The sequence below is a fragment of the Aotus nancymaae genome, unplaced genomic scaffold (genome assembly GCF_030222135.1).
Source record: "Aotus nancymaae isolate 86718 unplaced genomic scaffold, 86718_ANA_hifiasm-v0.15.2.pri h1tg000030l, whole genome shotgun sequence".
Taxonomy (NCBI): domain Eukaryota; kingdom Metazoa; phylum Chordata; class Mammalia; order Primates; family Aotidae; genus Aotus; species Aotus nancymaae.
The window spans coordinates 31,885,559-31,908,210 of NW_026988443.1; the positions used below are offsets into that span (position 1 = coordinate 31,885,559).

Genomic DNA, 22,652 nt, shown 5'->3' on the forward strand with positions numbered 1-22,652 from the left:
TCAGGGACTGGGCAATAAATAACATAAAGAAAAACACAGCAGAGAATGCAGATAGGGAGTGATGGGAGTGTCAAGGAAGACCATTCTGGAATGATGACATTTTCATAGACAACTGAGGGAAGAAAGAATCAGATGGATATTTGGAGGAAAAGCATTCCAAGTACAGTCACTGAGGCAGGACATCTGGGGATGTTGAAAGGCAGTGGAGCCTGGTGGAAGAGCTCAGTGCAGTACACAATCATGGAAGAGATAGGAAGTTAGGTCTCAGGGGCTTTGTAGGCCATGGTAAGAAATTTGGATTATATACTGGTATGGTTTGGCTGTGTCCCCACCCAAATCTCACCTTGAATTTTAATCCCCACATGTCAAGGGCAGGGCCAGATGGAGATAACTGAATCATGGGGGTGGTTTCTCCCATACTGATCCTGTGGTAGTATGTAAGTCTCAAGAGATCTGATGGTTTTACAAATGGGAGTTCCCCTGCACAACCTCTCTTGCCTGCTGCCAGGTAAGATGTGCCTTTGCTTCTCCTTTGCCTTCCACCACGATTGTGAGGCCTCCCCAGGCATGTGGAACTGTGAGTCCACTAAACCTCTTTCCTTTATAAATTATCTTGTCTTGGGTATGTCTATTAGCAGCATGAGAACAGACTGATACATTTACTATGCTAAATGGAAACCCATTAGCTGCTGGAAAAGAGGAAAATGAAATCATCTGACCACTGTGAGAAGAAGAGACTACAGGGACAGAAGAGATGAAAGACTCATTAGTTAAGAAGCTGCACAGGAATCTACATGAGAGATGACAAGAGTTTAGAACACAGTGATGGCAGTGGTGGCAAGAAGTGGTCAGAATCGGGCACGTTTTTAACTGACCTGTGAGCAATGAAGTTTACATGGCCTTGATCTGAAGATCGCCCGGGATTTATATATCTTGAAGGGCAAATTGCTTATATTGCTTGACCTTTAAAAATTAGTCTCATCACTTATTTGTGTTCCCATGGTCCTTTAAACATGCCTTAACTGTAATATTGATCTTATTGCAGCATCCTTATGACACCATTACTCTTCACCCTCACATTGAAATGTCCAAAAATTTAGGAACCAAACTATCATTTTTATATTCTTACAGTCTATCATAAAGTGAAGACATGTAGTAGGCTGGGGAAAATGATTTAGAAGTGTGAATGGGAGGATAGGTGAATAGGTGGGTGTGTGGATAGGTAGGTGGGTGTGTGGATAGGTAGGTGGGTGGGTGGACAGGCGGGTGGATGGGTGGACAGGCAGGTGGGTGGGTGGATAGGTGGCTGGGTGAGTGGATAGGTAGGTGGGTGGGTGGATGGGTGGATGGATAGGTGGGTGAGTGGGTGAATAGGTGGGTGGGTGGGTGGATAGGTGGGTGAGTGGGTGGATGGATGGGGGAATGGAGGAAGGCACAGAGGGAAAAGAAAGAAGAAATGTCAACTTTATAGTTACTGGCAGCTAGAAATACAAGCCCAAAGTGACTTTGCTTCCCTTATATATTTATAAAGACAATAAGAAATTTAAAAGGTGCTGCTCATTGTATAAATGCCAGTGTACTATTCACTGTTAGCTGATGGGTCTATTCAACGAAGGGATGGAAGAGAGAAGATAAATGCTGGTGAGTCTATGCAGATGGAAGAATTAAGTTCCATGTCTTACAATGCAATTAAAAAAGAGCTCCTTGACTCTTCAGGTATGGAAAAAAATTTTCTTGAGACGAAGTCTTGCTCTGTCGCCAGGCTGGAGTGCAGTGGTGCAATCTCAGCTCATTGCAACCTCCATTTCCTGGGTTCAAGTGATTCCCCTGCCTCAGCCTCCAGAGTAGCTGGGACTACAGGTGCATGCCACCACACCCGGCTAATTTTTTGTATTTTGGTAGAGATGGCATTTCACCATGTTGGCCAGGATGGTCTCAATCTCCTGACCTCGTGATCCACCCGCCTCGGTCTCCCAAAGTGTTGGGATTACAGACATGAGCCATCGTACCCAGTCAACTCTTTTTAAAAGAAGTAAAAAGTAAGTACCCCAACTACATGCAATAGATAGAAAAACCTAATACAATTTTCCAAGGTTCTCAGGCAAGGGCACACATTCACAAAACACAGGAAATATCCCTTATTTCATTTTCAGAACAGCCCATTGCTCCTATTCTTATAGGTCAAGAGAATACAGAGGACATTTAACTTTGGTCTTAGGTCAACTGCAAGCCCAGAAATAGAATCCACATTTCAAACCTACATCCATGTGGTTATGCCCCCTTCCTCATAAGAATGCAAGGGCGAATTTTATTATAAATATATCTCTGTTTCTTTAGAGATCCAGTCATTTTCAGGAGCCTAGGTTGTCATGCTGTGAAATTCAAAAGCAAACACACCATCTTTTAGTCCATTCCCAGATGGTTTTGCTGCTGCCATCCAATTGACTCCCAGCCCACACGCACCATTCATACATACGTAGTCTCAGCAGCTAAGTTCCTCAAATATAGATTACCTGAAATCATCATTCATAATGACAGTGAAATCAACAGCAAGATACTCTAAAAAAAAAAAAAAAAAAACTTATATAAATGCACTGTGGTAAACAATCCAGTTTGTGATTGTGCTATACCAGTAGTTCTCAGCTGGGGACAACTGTGCCCCCAGGGAAGATAACAAGGCTATGTCTGGAGACATTTTTTAGCTGACATAACTGGGGGTTGCTACTGGAATCTAAAGGGTAGAGAGGCCTGGAATGCTGCTAAACATCCTGCAATGCACAGGCATGCCCTGCACAAGAAAGAATTATCCGTCGTAACAAACCAATGTGTCTCCAGACAGCTTCCCCCAGGAAAGAATGATCCATCCTAACACATCACGAATGCCCTCTTGAGAAACTCTGCAGTAAACATAACAATTTCCTAAGCAATTTTAAATAGTGGCTATCTAAGAAAGCTTGTTTCTTCTCTTTGGGCCTATTGTCTTACAGGTCATTGACAGGATAATTAAAGATGACCACGAATGTGAAAAGGAAAGGGACTATTTGTTGAACACCTGCCAAAGAGTAGGCACTATAGATATTTTCTGTATTAGTTTTCTATCGCTGCTTCACAAATTCGGCAGCTTAAAAACACCCAATTATTTTATTTATTTATTTTTGAAACAGTCTTGGTCTGTTGCCCCCGGCTGGAGTGTAGTGGCACAATCTTGGCTCACTGCAACTTCCACCTCCCCGGTTCAAGCGATTTTCCTGCTTCAGCCTCCAGAGTAGCTGGGACTACAGGCACGCACCACCACACCCAGGCAATTTTTGTATTTTTGGTAGAGATGGGGTTTCACCATATTGGCCAGACTGATCTTGCACTTCTGACCTCGTAATCCACCCACTTCAGCCTCCCAAAGTGCAGGGATTACAAGTGTAAGCCACCGCACCTGGCCAAAAACATCCAATTATTAACTCACAGTTGTGCAAGTCTGAAGTGTGCGTACGGTGTGACTGTGTTCTCTGCTCAGGGTCTTCAGGATGTCACCCAGGCTACATTCCTTTTTGGAGGCTCCAAGAAAGAATCCACTGCTAAGCTCACTCAGGCTGTTGGGAGAATACACTTCCCTCTGGTTGTAGGACTGAGGTCCCATTTCCCTTCTGTCAGCTAGGGGTCACTCAGCACTTTGACGTCCCCTCCCCACTCCCTGAGCCCCACGTTCCCTGTGACATGGCCTCGTCCATCTCCAAAGTCCACAATGGAGAATTTCTCATATGCTAAATCCCTCTAGCTATGAACTTCTGACTTCTCTTCTCTTTGACCTCCAGACCCAAATTTAAAGGGCTCATGTAATTAGGTCAGAACTGCCTGGAAAATCTTCCTATCTTAAGATTAACTGATTTGCACTCATGGTTACATCTGTGAAAACTCCTCCCTAGCAACTGAATACTTGGAGAAAGTGTCCGTACACCAGCAGCCAGCAATCTTGGGGGCTATCTTAGAAGTCCACCTTGCCAGGCATGGTTGCTCACGCCTGTAATCCCAGCACTTTGGGAGGCCAAGAGGGGGTGAATCATGAGGTCAGGACTTTGAGACCAGCCTGGCCAACATGGTAAAACCCCATCTCTACTAAAAATACAAAAAAATTAGTTGGGCGTGGTGTTAGGTACCTGTAATCCCAGCTACTTGGGAGACTGAGGAAGGAGAATCACTTAAACTTAAAAGGTGGAGGTTGCAATGATCCCAGATTGCACCACTGTTCTCCAACCTGGGTGAGAGTGTGAGACTCTGTCCAAAAAAAAAAGTCGACCTCCTACATTTTTAACACATTATCTCAATTCTCACAGCACCCCTTCAAAGCCTTTTTTTTTCATCCCCACTTTACAGACAAGACAACTAGATTCTCAGACAATTTGATAATTTCCCAAAGCTGGGTGAAGGGTACATGGGAACTCTGTATACATTTTGCAACTCGTAAGTCTAATTATTTCAAAATAATGTGTCTTCAAAAGACATTTCTCCAAGATCACATAACTAGCATCTGAACATACCATCCTGCCCTGTTAAACTATAACACCACCATGTCCAAGATGATTGCATCTCTAAAACCCATAACATCCACTTAGACCATGATTTCTCAAACTTAACTGTGCATTAGGACTACTATGGGGAGTCCTGAAAAAAACAGATCGTTGGGCCCCATCCTCAGACATTCTGCTGTCATTGTTCTGCCTGAGCATAAGCATCTGTGTTTTTTAAAGCTCCTTGCATGAAGAATCGCTGTTTTAGACGTATCTGCTAGTCATACACACCATTACATACATAATATTAAAAAGACATGAGTAGTTGTTTCGCACACACAAGAGACTTTTTACAAGGACGGAATTCATTGTACTTCAATGTATATTCCTGGAAAACAATGACAGCAAAACCCTGTGACAGAATGTAGAGCTATTCATTAGCATATTTAAAGAGTGAAAGTGAACGGTAGTAATATTTTCTTTCCATTATGTCTCTGCACAGCATAAAACAGACCTAGACTCAACAATTAAGGCAGGAACAAAGACTGCATGCAGTATTCACCCACAGAAAACTAATTTTGAGTAACATTTCATTTACCTTCTAGAAGAGGTAAAGTTAAACAGAAAAAGGAGATGAAGAATTGTAAAATCACAGGGCGATCCTATAGACACTAAAAAGTACTCTGTTGTAGGAGAACTCAGTAAATCAGCAGAAAGATAATCTCCTTTTACCAGCTTATCTCAATCCCTTTCAAGCGCCGTCTCTCAAATAGGGTGTGCACATAGCTGACTTGTAGTAAATTAGTGATGTGCACTATATAATTTATATTAGAAAGCATTCCCCCCTTGACTTGCAGTGGTAATAAGGGCAGATAAAATATTCCAAAGCTCAGTGGCATGAATAAGCAATCAAAAGAATTCAGCTGAAAACAAAATCCTTAGATACATCAAAAGCATCCCTTCAGGAGAGGTGAGCTTGCTGTCCAGACAGCACACTCTCACCAGACTTGTATTATGGTATTTGAGTGTATTTTGCCCTGTAATTGGATAGAAAACCGTGGGAACGGGCTTTCATGGGAAAAACTCGATGTGACTGAAGAGGAACTCCTGGGTTTGTTCACAGAGATGTGTACCAAGTCCAAGCAAATGTTTTTGGTCCCAAAAGCCTTATCGTGCAGTGCTATCATTAGGCCTGTTTATATTTAGACTTCAAAAATTAATCAGTACCACTTTCTCTTAAACTGTTTATTGCTGATGATGGGAAACCACGCAATTTCACCAACACACAGGGTCTGCTGGAAATAACTATTCTAAGCAACTGCCCTAGGCTCATGGAAAACAAGGATGAAATGAGTTCTCAGTAATTTTGCATGTTTTACAACCAAGGTATTAATGATGGTGACACTGGGTGGCTAATGTCAGTATCAGCAAGCCGTACCTGGCTCTGGCTGATGTCCCATATGTATTTGACATGTCAGCTTTTCACAAAATAGGTCTCTCTCTCCCTACCCTCCTCATAAAATACGCAATCGCATGCAACTAAGAAGAGTCATATATCTCCATGTTATTTTCAGCAACATTACAAAAAACCTGCAAGTAAACATTAATTAGAGGGAAATAAATATGCATGCAGCAATTAAAAGGGTAAGATCAATCTATGGGTAGTAATAAAAAAACACCCTCCAAAATATACATTGTTTTTAAGTATTCCCTCTTCCCTCCCCAGAAAAGATGTTTGGGTAATACAATTTATGTATGTTTTAACCACACACACAGCTTCCAGAAATGATAAGCTCTGGTTTCGTGAAGAGTGTCCAGCTGAAAACTGTGGAGTCCTCCGCTCGCTACAGATCATTTCAGACCTGCTTCTGTGCATTAATTCGCAGATGAATCCATAAATAAAAATATGCTTTAGTCTTGTTTGGATACAGAAGCAAATTTAGTGTGGTCCTCTGAGGCTTACGGACAGATGAGAGATGAAATAAAGCTCACAGCCCCACCTACTTCTTCTCAGATATTATATAAGGTTCAACTGTGGAGTTATTGCTGAATAAGTCACAGGAGATACCAGGTACCCAGGGAAGTGTTGAAATCTTCATCTCAGGTGACCCCACATGCAGAAGGAAGCCAACCAGAAGCAGCAAGAGCCGAGAGAAAGAACAGTGGTGACATCATTGGATAGCTTGGATCTAGTCTTGCTGGAAGCTAGCCAATTTTAGTACGAGAGAGGAAGGAAGAGATGCAGGGAGATGGGGAGGGAAGGAGAAACGGAGGAGGAAGGGAAGAGAAGAGGGTGAAAGAAGAGGAAGAAGGGAGGGAGGGAGAAAGAAAGGAGGGAGGTGGGGAGGCAGGAAAGGAAGAAAGGAGAGAAAAAAGGAGGGAGAAGGGAAGAAAGGGAAGAAGGATAGACGAAGGAAAGGATGAATTAGGAAGATGATTCCAGAGCCAAAAAATACATTTTATGCTTAGCATAGCCTGAGATGGAGTTTTCTACTTGCAACAGAGAGTCTTATAGCATAAAACAAGAACAATCTCTACATTTTAATTCACACTAGTCACCCTGCTTCCCTCCTTAGAAGACCTACCAGATAATGCCAGTTTGTGCATTGACAGTCACACTTAAATGGTGTGATGCATTCCACAAAGCAAAAACAACTCTCCTAGAGAGGTTCAGGCAGTCCTGTTTCCACTGAAGGTCCTGTTCAGACACCTTGAAGATAATGACTCTCAGTTCCCCATATGTGAAGCTTTTCTTCCCTTTATTAAACATGAATCCCTAGGCTCTACCCAGGACCTGCTGAATCTTCAGAGGTATGACCTAAACATATATATATATATATTTTTTTTTTTTTTTCAAGTGCTCAGGTCCTTTTGAAGTGCCTTACTAAAAAAATTGCTACCTTAGACGTTAACTACTTAGAATGCCAGCTGGCAGTTAAATATTCTAAAGGCCTACCTGTGCGTTTTAGCTGAATCTCTTCTCAATAGCTCCAGTGTCAGCAGTCAGAGTGCTTAATGAATATTAACTTAATGTTTTTATCTAGGCTGAAACTCTCTTCTGCCTGTGGATTGTAAGAACTGTCAGCAGTCAATTCTGAAAACTATACAAAAGAAGGCCTGCTATAATGATGGTTAGTACTATATCCTCATCACAACCAATATCATTACTATGTGCCAGGTAATTATATTGGTTGTAATAATGATATAGTAGTAATATCATTCTAAGTATGCACATAGACTATTTTTCTTTCAATTAAGCATCCATAACCCCCATGGGAGAAGCACTATCATGATCCTCAACTTATCAATGAAGGAATAAAGCACAGCCAGGGTAAAGAGTCTTACCTGTGTTATGTCGCTAATAAAGGCAAGAGATGGAAATTCAGAGTCTCAGCCCAAAGACATGACACTATGCTGCTTCATCATACATGAATTGATGCAAATCATTATCTGTTTCTTGATACTCCTCTTCGATTCTTTTTCTCTCATTTTATGTCTTCAGTTAATAAAGCAGTGGTTACTATCCCCTCCCACAAGATCTCCAAACATTCCCACAAGGAGAATTGCCAATATCAAAATGTCCATTTCCTGTTCTGACAGGGTTGCACTTTAAAAGGCCTTAAGGCAGCCGGGGGCGGTGGCTCACGCCTCTAATCCCAGCACTTTGGGAAGAGGCAGGTGGATCACAAGGTCAAGAGATTGAGACCATCCTGGCCAACATGGTAAAACCCCATCTCTACTAAAAATACAAAAATTAGCTGGGCATCGTGGCGCGCTCCTGTAGCCCCCGCTATTAGGGAGGCTGAGGTAGGAGAATTGCTTAAACCCGGGAGGTGGAGGTTGCAGTGAGCCGAGATCATGCCACTGCACTCCAGCCTGGCAAAAAAAAAAAAAAAAAAAAGGGGGTCTTAAGGCAAGACAGGGACAGTAGCTGGTAAGGAGAGAGAGACTATATGTGAGTTGTGGGTGAGTTTAATGGCCATTTCCTTCCCAGACCTTCTCCTAGTTCAAAGTCAAGACTAATGAAGCATGGAGCTTCCACTGAATACAAAGCACTCATAAATCTTCACAAACTTATGAGACAAAGAGCGGATTACCATTCCCACTTTACAGATGAGAAAACCAAGGGCCAGAGACAAGAAGGAAGCCCAATACTCCCAACGCAGAACTTGGGGAGCCTGATGGCTTAGTGGCCATACCCAAAAAGGCAGCCAGCATAGGCCAGAAGGACTGGCCTTTCAGCTTCCCATGGGAGACCCTCAAACTGGCCTTAGTCACCTTGGGGTCCTGCTCTCTGTTAAGAACCTTGGCTATTCTTTTTAAAAAGGAGTTCAATCTGGTATTTTGCTACAAGTTTGTTATGAGCAAATAATTCTCCTCACAAATCATGTCCAAAGAGGAGAAAGGCCAAAACAAAAAAAAACTTTTTACTCTTTCTTGATGAATTGACAGGCTAAGAAAACATCACTGATTTCAGTTAGCCGGTCTCACACAACATATAAATGCAACCCAGTCTAATCCCTAACTTCACATGATCCTCTCAAGTGACTGAAAAGTTCCAAGGGGGTGTATGTAATTCCACAAACCCCTGCTAGCTAACAAGGCCCTCCAAAGCAGCAGAGTTTAGTTTCTTTCTGCTCGCCATGGACTAAGGTCATTTAACTTCAGCCCTTTTATGAATGGAAATCAGCTTTGTAAAGACCGTTTGGCAGGCAGTGACCAGCAACAGACGACTCAATGACTGAGCTTTCTGAGTCATAAAATACTTTTGAAAAGGGGAGATCAAAGCGTCCCTACCGCCTATTCAAATCCAATTGCTTCCAAAGTTCTGCAAGAACCCAAGCTCTCTGGAGAATGGGTCACTGCAGTCCTAGTCTAAAAAAGGCCACCACTAAAAAAAGATACAATGGGGACATTAGGGCAGCCAGCCATGGGGGAGAAACGCCACTTACGGTTTAATTGTTGGGGACAAAGAAAAGAGAAACGAAGGGAAACCATGTGACAAAATTGGATGATGCATCAGGAATGGAGGCTGGAGGGGTTCTCATGGCAGTCCTAATCATGGTACACCCTCCGCTGGGAGCCTCAGACACAGTGCTAAGGCTGGATGGTAACCAGACACCAGCCAGAAGATCCAACAGAAACAGCAAAGCAGTCCACCCCTCTTGGCAGCTGGGCCTTCACTAAGTTATTCATCAATGGTAAACTCACCCATGTATTACAGAGCTGGGCAGAAATGCAGTATGAGTGACAGTTTTTACGTCTTTTTATTCAATCTGCACAGGAAGAATGAAGCTTGGTTTAGAATTTCTCAAGCAAGGGGTGCATTTCCCCAACTGGAACACATGTCAGGTGAAAGTAAAATGCAAATAATCTCAGACTTAGGAACTGTTCTTTTATGGCGAACTGCAGAACCATGGTACAAGATGTTGATGGAAGTGTTGTTCAAAAAGAGGAGGAATAGGCCGGGCACGGTGGCTCACACCTGTAATCCCAGCACTTTGGGAGGCTGAGGCAGGCGGACTACCTGAGTTCAGGAGTTCAAGACCAGCCTGGCCAACATGATAAAACCTGGTCTCTACTAAAAATACAAAAAAAATGTAGCCGGGCAAGGTGGTGGGCGCCTGTAATCCCAGCTGCTTGGGAGGCTGAGGCTGGAGAATCACTCGAACCCGGGAGACAGAGGTTGCGGTGAGCCAAGACTGTGCTACTGCACTCCAGCCTGGGCAACAGAGCAAGACTCCATCTCAAAAAAAAAAAGAGGAATGGTCAAATTAGTATGGAAATCCTACCTCTCGGCACTTCACAATGCATGTTAGTGTATTAAAAGGTACAAAATATATTAAAGATGTTTGTTTAGCTTCCTTTAAACCTCTACATTTTCCCTAACTTGTATGACCATAAAATACTTTTATTCCTGGAGCATCTCTTAATAGTTAAAAATTAATACATAATATTATGGTACCTGTTTCTGGAACCATTGCGTTGATGCTTTTCATATCACCACCAAACTGTGAAGAGATGCTCCTTGGCGGGCGGGGGAGGGGAGGTGCTCATTGGCCAAACAGAGTTAAACAATGTTTTTAATATAGGACATTTCTGACTTGCTAATATGCTAATATGCATTGTACAGCTCAGAGAGGTGGCATTTTGGCAATAATCTGACCAACTCCTTTTTCTAAAACCATACTCTGTAAACTCCTTCTTTCAGGTTTGAGTCACAACTTGGTTCACAATAAAAAGAGCAATTTCCAGGTCTAAATGTATTGCTCCATCCTCTCCCCTAGATTGTAAGCTCCACGATCTGGCTCTAACATCCATCTTGTCGATAAGTTTCATCCACCATGCTCTCGACAATGCTGACACAACAGAGGCTAATAGTTGTTGAATAAAAAAATAACAGGGTCAGGTGTGGTGGCTCATGCCTGGTGGTCTCACCACTTTGGGAGGCCAAGGCAGGAAGACGACTTGAGCCCAGAAGTTCGAGACCAGCCTGGGCAACATGGCAAAACTCCACCTCTACAAAAAATACAAAAATTAGCCAGATGTGGTGGTACATGCCTATAGTTCCAGCTACCTGGCGGGCTGAGCTGGGAGGATTGCTTAAGCCTGGGAAGTCGAGACTCCAGTGAGCTATAATTGTACCACTGCACTCAAGCCTGGGTGACAGGGTAAGACCCTGTCTCTAAAAAATTAATAACAATAAAAAATGATGAGTCAATGTGTCTTTCTAACAAATTCCAAAAATACAAGCATTTTCGCTAAGAGGTTCTCAAGTATTAGTATGCATCAGAATCACTTGGAGAATTAAAAATACACTTTCCTGTGCCCAGCCTCTCTGAGCTTCTGTTGTAGACAAAGGAATTCACATTTTCAGCACTTCAAATGAAGCTAATCATAGTTGATCAAGCTCTGAAAATCACTGTCCTGACAAAAAGGATCACTAAGACAGAACAGTTTTGAGCAGCAGAATATCTTAGAACTCTCAGTACATAGGAAGAAAGAATCAAGTTTGTTCTCTTGGAAGACAGAATTAAGAAATGCAGGTAAAAATTTCAAGATTGAAATTTTTCAACAGCAAGATAAAGAGTCTCCCTTCAATGTCACAGCTTGCTGGATGTAATGACTTTCTCAACCCTGTGCTAGTCAGAGGGAGGCTGACAGACATGGCGGATCATGATTAGATTAGGCTGATCTATACCTCTGAGATTCTGGGACAAAGGGTGCAAATCCCAATATCTTCACAGATTATAAGGCCACCAGATACAGAAGAGAAGGGTGACCTTTTCTAGGTTACATGTGAAAAGGTATTCAAAAAATTTTAAACAATCATCCCTAAACCTAACAGTAGGCAGTATTTACTCAGGGAAGTATGCAACCCCTGTTTCATGAATTATTCCAAGTAAGTAATAACTACCTCAACTCCAGAATAAAGTGAGACCTGTGAGTTCGCAGGGGAGGTGGGTGCATTTTAAGAAATTATTACAAATATTTCAAACAGGTAAATTCTGAATTATTGAGGCAAATACTCTGCTAGGAAAATTTTAGCTGGAGTATGTACACATACACGTCTGCTTGCATGTGTGTACGTACATATGTATTCACTATTATAACCATTTTACAATTTTTCTCTTTCTTTTGGGGCTTCTCTAGCAGTCAAGATCATGGTAGATTCCTATTAGTACTTTGTCAAATCATTTAAAGGTAACATGACTTTCCTAATATGTATAGCATGCATACCAGAAAATTGCTACCACATCCAAAAAGATTCTGAGGCCAGTGGCCTGGCCTCACTCAGAGAAATACTCATATATAAACTTCAGATGAAGAAGTTTCATCTCCCAGTCATTCATCTCTTATCAGTCTCTGTATTATGGATGAAGAGTGCCTGTCTCTCCTGGTATATTAACTTGATGAGTCTCTCCAACAAGCCTGTTAAAGGCTTGTTCGTTTCCTGCACTCTGGAATCATCTACGATTCTGAATCTATTACTATAGTTGCTCATTAACTTTAGAGGAGTTATGAACCCCTGATTAGCCAAAGAAGCGAGCGATGTCTTTATGAAAAAAAAAAAATGCATTCAATTTCATTAACCATCAGAATAATGCAAACTACACCCATAATGTGGTACTACTTCACACCTACAAACAGGACAGCTAAAATGGAAAAAGAGACAATATCAAATGTTCAGGAAGATTTGGAGCAACTAGAACTCTCATACACTGGTGATTAGAACTTAAATTAGTACAACCACTTTGAAAAGCTGCTTGTCAGCACTCACTAAAGCTGAACATATGCAGGTTGAGTAGCCCTAATCCAAAAATTTGAAATCTGAAATGCTCCAAAATCTTAAACTTTTGAGTACTGATAGGACACTCAAAGAAAATGCTTATTGGAGCATTTCAGACTTTTGTATTAGAGATGCTCAACCAGAATATATTCTGCAAATATTCAAAAATCCTCAAATTGAAAAACACTTCTGGTCCCAAACATTTCAGATAAGGAATACTCAATTTATACATACCCTGTGACTCAACAACTTTATTCTTAGGCACGTGTCCTACAGAATGCATCCATAAGTTCATCAAAATGCATACACGAGAACGTTCAGTCCTAACAGCCCCAAACTGTTGGTGGGAGTGTAAATTAGTTCAACCAATGTGAAAAGCAGTATGGCAATTTTTCAAGGAGCTAAAAGCAGAACCATTCGACCCAGCAACCCCATTACTAGGTATTGGAGGAATATAAATCATTCTACCATAAACACACATGCATGTAAATGTTTTTTGCAGCACTATTCACCATAGCAAAGGCATGGAATCAACCAAAATGCCCATCAATGACAGACTGGAAAAAGAAAATATGGTACATATACACCATGGAATACTACGCAGCCAAAAAACTGAATGACATCATGTCTTTTGCAGGAACATGGATGGAGAGGAAGTCTATTATCATTAGCAAACAAAGGCAGGAACAGAAATCCAAATCCCACATGTTCTCACTTGTGAGTGGGAGCCAAATGATGAGAACTCATGAATTTAAGAAGGTAACAACAGATACCAGGGTCTACTTGGGGGTGGAGGATGGGAGAAGGGAGAGGAACAGAGAGAGAAGATAACCATAGGGTACTGGGCTTAGTACCTGGGTGATGAAATAATCTGTACAACAAACCCCTGTGACACGAGTTCACCTAAGTAACAAACCTTCACTTGTACCCTTGAACCTAAAGTCTAAAAATTACATAAAAACATTGTGAACTCTCCATACACACAAATTTTATGATTCTACCTCTGTAAAATTTTGATAATATTAATCTATTACTATGAGATTATTAATGATCCAATTGATCAGATTTCCCATCACTCATAGAGTGGAGTCCTGAGATTGCCAACCATGAGGAAGGTAAGTTTTGCTGAAAAGAGAACACTTATACAGCAATTATTCCCTGCCAGGACCTGCTGTAGCACTTTCCACATAAAAAGTCATTGAATCCCCACTGCCTTATGATGTAAACTCTTGTCATTCCCATCTTAAAGAAACTAAGGCATAGTTAGCTCTACTTAACATAGAGTTAAATAATTTGTCTAAGGTCCTACGAGTAAGTGCTGGTGTGGGAATTAGAACCTGGGCAGCCTGCTTTTAAACTGGAATGAGATAGTTTCAGTCACCATGGTGAGTTGTCTAAACTCCTTTAGGATACTGGAATAGGCAGAAGAAAGAGAAATAAAAAGGGGATACCAAATAAAGAGCAGGAGATCTGCCACAACAAAACAAAAAACCAAGACACATTCACGTGCGCATACACACATAGGCATGAAACCATGTTATAATATATAGGTCATTGGTGAGCCACGTTCATCATTTTAAATAGACCGAGGAAAGAATACCATGATTGTGGCTGTGATGAAAGGTTTTAGCTACATTTCATGCCACAATACAGAGGGGGAAAAAAGTTAAAAAGTAACTGAAAGTTTCAACTAACAAAGAACATGGGAATCCTCATTTACCCACACCCAAGCCACCTCTCTTGCTTTGTGCCATGATGTACCGTGTACGTTACTAACTACATCCTCAGTTGGGCTTTCTCCCATTTTCCGTCTTCTGGTCATGTCACAGCATAATCACCCTGTGTCTCAACACACACAAACTCTTCTGTCAGTTCAAAACACTTCTCTCACAAAACAGAATGAAATCAACCCAGAACAACACTTACCACCTTGTACATTTGATTGAATACTGAGAAAAGTATCATTATACTGATATTCTTGGCCTGGTGCTCAGCAGATGAGAATTACATAGGGAGGAAATAACACTTGTCTCAAATGTTTTTAAAAGGTTCTGCGTCCCTGGATGCCACACTTAATCCCGCCAGCCCAGGAACACACCACACCACATTCTAAAAGGATGTCTTCTGTGAGCAGGACACCAGCAACAGATTAGTTGAAAGGAAACAAAAGGTCTCCCTTCAGTAAAGTGAAGGTTGAGGTCTTACCAGGGCTACTGAATGCAATTTAGCATTGAAATACAGTTTTCCCATTTCAAAGCCATGTAGATGCATGCAGCTTGTTAGATTTATAGAATGCCTGGTCTCTCAGGACTTTACAAAGCGAATGGCATCCATCAAGTTAATTTCCTTGGGGATCATCTCAAACATGGAGAATGAAACGTCCCAGACCATTAAACATCAAAAGAATGTTCTAAATGGTAATTAAAGTTCTATTATATTTTCTTTTTCTGGGAGCAGATTAGATTAATTCAATTGAGAATATTAGCAGTATCAAGGCTGACAATGTGAATATGTGGAGTTGGCTGGAAGAGCGCTTATATTGCAGACATCTGTTCATTCAAGTCACACAAAACACGAAGGAGGGAGTTCAACTCAGACTGGGGTGTACTTACCAAGCCAGCACACGTAGACACGGCGACAGAGGAGGAGCTGTCATTTCTGATAAATCCCTGATAGAAACATTGCTCCACCTCGGGTTTCTGAGTCTCTGAAGCACCATCTTTTCCAAGTACCTGGACAATAAAGTGACTGCTCAAAATCGCCGAGGGCTTAAGTTCTAAGTGCAGTTCCTGTCCAAATGCTGAAAATCGGTAGTGCAGGGAGCTTCTGGCATTCTGCGCCGATCGCTTTTTCCTGCCGTTGTGCAAAATGTCGTGTGAAATATACGACCCGCCTGAGTCTACTTCTACTGGCGTGACAAAGACGTAATCTGCAATGGGAAAAGTTGAGCTGTCAGCACCCAGAGCCCACAATTCCAAATGGTCACTTTCCAGCAAGCTGGCAAAGAACACTACAAAGCTCAAAGATCTCTCTGTTCCTGTTGCCTTGCACCTAGATCAAATATAATTCAGAGCAGGAGGGGAAGCAGAAGACCTATCTCCACAATGAATTCTGCCATAGACATTTCTATAGGAGCTAAAACACCATGCACGATTTTGATGAATTTCATGGACGTCCATGGAAAATGTCACACCTCTCATTGTCTGGACAGGGATTTAGAACATTCTTTTGATGTTTAACGGTCTGGGCCTTTTAAAATATTGGACACAGAGCCATTCATATACATAAAATTTAATTTTTTGGAAAATTAATAAAAAACTACAAAATCAGGAGTTTTTCTTCAAGGAGGTTAACTTCTCTGTGCTTAAACTGAATCGGGAGCATTTCGGGAGAGGCAGAGTTTAAATTTCAAGTCATAACGCACAGTGTGGGGGAGCTTCAGATGATACTTCACGTCACTAACCAGCAACAACATTTTCTTATTTCCGAAGTTATTTATGTGTGATCAGAAAACTTCAGCACTTGCATCAATCACCCTTAGCATTTTACTATGAGCTTTCACAGGGATGGTCCCATTTAATTGAATAAACTACAGCGCATGCACAAAAATGCCTCAAAATTGTCAGAACCTTCCCATATAGTCTGATGTGTAAAACTGCTCAGGCATGTTGGTGGGGGAGTGGCAGATCAGGGGACACCTGGAAAGGCATGTTTAAAAATACCTTCATCATTGCTCCCTAGAGCAGCACTAATTGCTGCAAGTTCCAAAGAGGTGGAGCCAAAATAGAATTTGCTATTTGAAAAGCAAAGCCAGCACACTGTTTTCTTTCACCAAACATTGAAACTGAAAAGCATCAGCCCACAAAACGATTTGGAATATGCCCTCTGCGCATTAAGAAATACTCTGCATTTCCACTTTCGAGGCACAGAATGGGAAACTACTTTGGAAAGTGTTTAGAAAGATGTTGAGTAACGACGAGGTATGTTTGAGTCACTTGGGTCCCTGGTTACTGGAGGAGGAAAACGAAGAGGAATTTCCCTTTTCCCTAAACGGTCAACAACCTTCCCCTCCTCCAATAAAAAACAACTAAGGAGTAGTGGAACTCCAGTAGCTAGCAAGGATCAATGAGTGATGGTCTAATTAGGCTCGCATTTAAGAAAAATATTCCCCGAATATGACAATAATTTTCCTCTGTTTATGAAGCATCTGTGCTCTTGTTCCTTGGGCAGCTTTCATTTTTATATTCTTTATGTTCTGCCCCTCCCATTTGTCTTCTTGACCCCCTCCTTTAACTAAATATGCCATATAACTGACACACATGTTTTAAAATAATGGTGAGAAAGTTTTTCCCTTCTCTTAAACTTAAAAATCTGAGCCAGACATACAATATTTCTCATCTCTTAAAAATCAGATATATTGATTTAAAGGGATGTGGCTCTTGATTATGTGCAAGTTCTTAGAGAAAGCCCACCTCCTCCTTCTGTCAAGCTAAAACTTAACTATGAAAACGATTCCTGACATATGCAGGAAGTTTGTTTCTTACTTCCTTGTCCAAAATCATCTGAAACTCTGCCTGCTCTTACTTGGAAGGTTCTGTAGGAACCTTATCCAGCCAGCCTTCTATGGAATCAGCCATCAACCTCCCCCAGACACCTGCTACCAACTTGTTTCCAAGGGGAGAACAGGTTGTTGGTTACATTCGGTTCTTAATGGGAAGAAGGGCAATCAGCGTCCCCTGTAAAGAGTGATCTCTGATTGATCACATCAGGAGCTGATTACGGGTGAGCTTATGCAGCTTACTTACAAGGTAGTGGCTGGGATGGAAGTGGCCTCCAGCCATCTGATCCTGATGGAAGAATGAGGGGTGGTTTTAGAAACTGCAGCCTCTCTGTCTGGACAAAAGGTGAATCCCTTCTCCATGACTCCATCCCACCCCACTCCCCAATATGACCGCTTGCCCCTGACATGAAAAGGAGATAATCTTGCAAAACTAAACATTATGGAATTCTAAAGAAGGGTTGAACAGCAAGGTGTTGCTAGACACCTTGAGTCAGGAATCAGCTGTTCTCCTGTAGCTGATAGAAAACAATCAAAACAAGGATTTTCCTCTGGGCTCCACTGGGAAGTGAATAAATGACACAAGTGAGGGATGTTCTTGAAGTTTGTGGCTGGGGAAGGTCAGACAAGACAGATAAAAGACTCAGAGACCTCCAGTCACCTGCTTTCCTCTCTCTCAAAGTAGCCTCTGGGCATCCAGGACACAAGGAAAACACAAAGGAAAGAAAAAAGAAGAGATAGAAAAGAAATAGGAGTGGAGAGAAAAATGAGGAAAGATGGAGAGAGGAAAAGGGCTCACATTCTTTCATCTCCCACTAAGAATTAGCTTCCCCCACCAAGAGTTAGGAAAGGGAGGAAGTAAGTAATTCCTTAATGTCCATTTCCCTTCGAGTTTGAGTGCAGTTAAGGTTTTTTTTTTTTTTCCCCCATAACAAGCCACCTGTGAAGGAGGGAGAGTATTTTCTTTTATGTGACTTGCAGCTTGGGGCACTGATTCTTTTGATAAGTTCAGTCCTTGCCACCTTCCCCCTTCTCCAAACAGGAACCATTTCCAAGACAGCGCACACCTGCCAGGTTAGGGGGTGCGCTTTAACATCTTTTCTCTCTTTGGGGGAAGGAAGAGACAAAGTGCTGCGAAAGGCCCTTCTTGGGGGTGGGGGGCAAATACGAACCATCATTTAATCCGCTGGCGCCGCTGCTGCTGTCACTGGCTAAGGCCGCGGCGACCGACGCACAGCAGAGGCAGCACAGCTGGAGCGCCTGCAAGAGAAAAGGTGATATCGCGCGTGAGGGGCGCGGGGCGGGGTGCTGGCGTCGGGAGCCCCCTGCCACCCGCTCTCGGCGCTCTGCTTGGCGGCACCTGCCTTGGCCACACGCCCCAGTCCCGCCGGACCCCTCGGCGGACCCGAACCAGCGGCCGGGAGGGCGCACGCGAGCAGGAGGGCGCACTCCATGGTCAGGTGCGGGCGCGGCGGCTGCGGGTGGCCGGACACGGCGGGAGGAGCACACGGGCGGCACGCATTCTCTCCGCGGCCCCGGAGCTCTGCGCCCCAGGTACGGCTCCAGGTGAGAGCCGCCGCCGTTCACATCGCAGCGGGGGCGCGCTGGGACCTCCCCTCCTCCGGCCGCCTGCGCGCCCTCCCTTCTCCCGGCGCGGGCCTGCGGAGCTGCTGTTTGCGACACCCCAGAGGGTGCGGGGGGCTCCCTGGGCCGGGACTGAAGCGCAGACGATTGGGAGACGCTATCGGTGCCTGCCCGCCTGTCTGTGCGTCTGTCTGTGTCGGTGCGAGCGTCTGAGGCTACCGGGAAGGCAGCGCCAGCTGGCTCCCCTAACGCGCCGGAGTCGAGCGCCCGCCTCTCCACCGCGCGGTGATTGGCGACCAGCGGCTCCCGGGCTCGTCCGAGCCCCCGGGCTGGTGTTAAGGGCGTGGGATTCCCGGCTCCAGCTCCGAGGGAGGGGGCGAAGGGGGCGGGGAGGCTGGGTGGGAGTGAGGGGGAGGGAGGGACCGACCGCCGAGAAAGGAGAAGAGCGCCCAGAATCAGGCTTGGAAAACGTAATTTAAGCACACAGAGAGATGAGTTCAGAAGAGGAAAGGCTCAGGTGAGTGGCGCGACTTCTTTCGCTGCCTGTGTAGAGTTCTCATTTTCAACTCTTCTGGCAAAGAGTCAGGGTGGCGTCCTCAACACCTCCGAAGTGCTGGGAGCTATCCTCTGCTTTATCTCATTTGCCTCAGGCCCTATCCTTTTTCAGGTAGGATTATTAATTCCTTGATAAAGATGAGGAAAAGGAGGCGCAGATGCGCACAAGATAGCCTCTCTTCCCAGAGTCAGCAAATCCGAGTCAGCCCAGAAGACCAGAACAATGAGCCTGTTGCTGTCTGCAGCACGTAAAAACTCATGGCACGCGGGGGCCTCCCTCCTCTCCCGGATCTCTCTCTACTCAGTCACCGTACTTCCCACTCTTCGAAATCGAATCTTGGTCCCAGATACCCAAACCCACAGAAATCAGTTACAACAAACAGTGCGCGCCATCACCAGGAATGTGCATCCAGTTTGCTGGGTGCCTGTTCATTTACTCAAGACATTTATTTGATCCTTTGATCCCTGTTTGCAGAGGTGAACAAAATACATTGTCACGGGCCAGTGGAAACGAATCTGATTGGATAGCTCGACAACAGTAATAGAAGCAAAATGAACACAAATACTCTAAAGGAAAAGAATAGACTTCTAAATTAGATGACAGCAGAATCTAATTTAGATGGCGGGGATAAGATGTACACACACACATCTGTGCCCTCCACAGAATCAAGTCCTCCATGATTGGATACAGAAACCGCGACTTATTTCTTACATAGTTCTAGACCTAGAAGATCACAACCTGCAGTTCCATTCATTTTTAGATGACAGGGTCCAGTCTTTTTTTTTAGGGCTGATAAACACTTGCAAAGCCGTAACTTCTGGGATGATTTTATACATAGTTTTTATACATACAGGAACCGGCCCTGTATATAATATCATACACACACATCTTATCCCCTCATAAAACTGATCTACTCTCTCTGGCCTTGTGTCATCTCTTAGGAGCTGATACTCAAGGGAAGAGGGGATGCATGTTAGCAGAGGGGGCACAGCGGAAGTGAAGATCTCCGGGTAGTTCCATGATTGCCATGTGAAAAGTGTTACCAGAGGAAGAAGCAAACACGGCAGTTGTGGGGTCAGCTGGACCTTGTAAGTTGGGGCGAAGCATGTTGGAAACTATTAGATGTAACTGAATGTGGGTGTGTGTGTATGAAGGAAGCAACATCATGTCCAACTTAAAAAAAAAATGTGAATCATTTTTGAGGGAGCATATGGACTGGACGCGCTGAGGCAGAGGGGGAGAAAAACAAACTAGGCAGCTGTTGCTGGCACGGAGGGAAGCAATGACAGGGTCTTGCTTGGAGCAGGGCAGTGGCAGTGGAGGTAGATGTATTACTCTGCTCAGTCCTATGGGTACTGAAGTAGTTAATATGAGGACCACGTTGAGCCTAGATTAAGTGAGAGCTCGATATACATAGTCAGTTTTATTGGATGCAACTGGGAAGAGGTAAACCCAGGCCGTAGAGGCAGAGAAGGTGAAAAGTCTGCCTAAGGAACATGAGGCAAGGCCTCACAGAACATCAGGGCTAAACAAATCACTTGGGTTTCCCTATATAATGTGTGGAAGCTCTGTGGCCCCTGTTTTATAATCTGTAAAATAGGAATCTACATGCTACATCAAAAGGATAGCCTGAGGGGAAAGTGAATATGTTTTTCGAAGCACATTACAAGTGGACTTTAAGAAGGGATGATGATGTATTTCTGTTGTTTTATACATCCTATGTCAAACTTGAATGTACATCAAAATTTCCTGTAATGCTAGCTTAAAATGCAGATTTCCAGGCCACGAAGCACTGCAATTCTGATGCCATGGATTTGGTGTAGGGCCCAAGCATGCATTTGTTGTAAGCACTTGTGGGTGATTCTGACACAGGTGACTTCAGTTCTTTATGTGAGTCAGTAGAAAACTGGACATCAAAGACATGCACTAAAACAGTGCTGGAGGTCACGTCACCAAGGAACAGACTGAATAAAACAGGAGACTGGGATCGATCGCACCATCAGTGACATCATCAGGTGAACACTGAAGGAAACTGGAGGGGTAAAGGGCTTGTCCACACTCAGCTGAAAATAACCACAGCCCTGATTTGTGTCTCTCCATTAAGATACATTTACACGACATTTTCTGTATTTCTCTGGTCCTCCTCTTTTAGGGCTAATAATATAGGTTACTCACAATGGTCAGGGCTGGATTCTCCGAGAACAACCCTTAACTACACTCTGTGCTCAATTGTGGAGTTTCTCAGCCTCCGCAGTACTGACATTTGGGCTGGGTAATCATTTGTGGTAGGGGCTATCATCCTATGCATTATAAACATAGGATGTTTAGCAGCATCTCTGGCCTCTACTCCACTAAATGCCAGTAGCAGCCCCTAAAGTGCAACAAAAGGTTGTGAGATTTTGAAACGTTTCCTGGTGGGTAAAATTCCCCCAGGTGAGAACCTGGATAAATAGTACAGATTCCCAGTCCTATTTTGTGACTTTTTCTTTTTTTTTTTTTTTGAGTGCCCATTTTCTTGAGAGACCAGAGGTCTTTTCTTGAATCTAATGTAAGTGGTTTATCCTCCACTGATTTTACAGCTCTTCTCCCATACCCCAGTAAATCTTTGCTCTCTGTGGATTCAAGCCCTCCATGATTGGATACAGAAACTGCAACTTATTTCTTAACATAGTTCTAGACCTAGAAGATCAAAACTTGCAGTTCCATTCATTTGTAGATGACAGGGTCCAGTCTTTTTTTTAGGGCTGATAAACACTTGCAAAGCCATAAGTTCTGGGATGATTTTATACATAGTTTTCCAGGAACTAGCCCTGCAATATGTATAAATTGTCTCTAGATGGTGACAGAGAATCATGAGCCCATGGTCCAGGCTTGGAGTTGTAAACTGCAAAGTAGCTTTTAAGTTTTTTGGGAATGTCAGTCTGACCTGACTTAAAAATGGTAAATCTAAGACACTATAATGGCTATCTGAAATTTGTAAGAAACCAATGGAGATATGGTGGGCAGAGCTCATCGCTGATGTGTTGTATTCTGTCAGACCTAGCCCAGAATCTGTCATGTAACACATTCATAAATGTTTGTAAGGGGAGCAGACCGAGGGAGGGAGGGAGGAATGGAGGGAAAATTTGAGATAGAGAGATCACACTGTTTCAATCTTAACCA

At 43.3% G+C, this 22,652-nt stretch overlaps 1 protein-coding gene across 2 annotated transcripts in view; it reads right to left on the reverse strand.

Annotated features, from left to right (window-relative positions):
- The window catches only part of ADAMTS18 (ADAM metallopeptidase with thrombospondin type 1 motif 18), a 152,722-nt gene extending 133,918 nt beyond the window's left edge, over positions 1–18,804 (reverse strand). Inside the window, exons 1-3 of one of the 2 annotated variants that reach the window (XM_021672612.2) lie at positions 18,715–18,804; positions 18,523–18,610; positions 15,405–15,721 (exon numbers count right to left, since the gene is read on the reverse strand). In XM_021672612.2, coding sequence (XP_021528287.2) covers positions 15,405–15,721; positions 18,523–18,610; positions 18,715–18,804 — 495 coding nt within the window. Of the gene's footprint in view, positions 1–15,404; positions 15,722–18,522; positions 18,611–18,714 lie in introns of those variants that run through there. The other variant, XM_012437523.2, reaches the window with a different exon arrangement.
- Between the last annotated feature and the right edge of the window lie 3,848 nt (positions 18,805–22,652).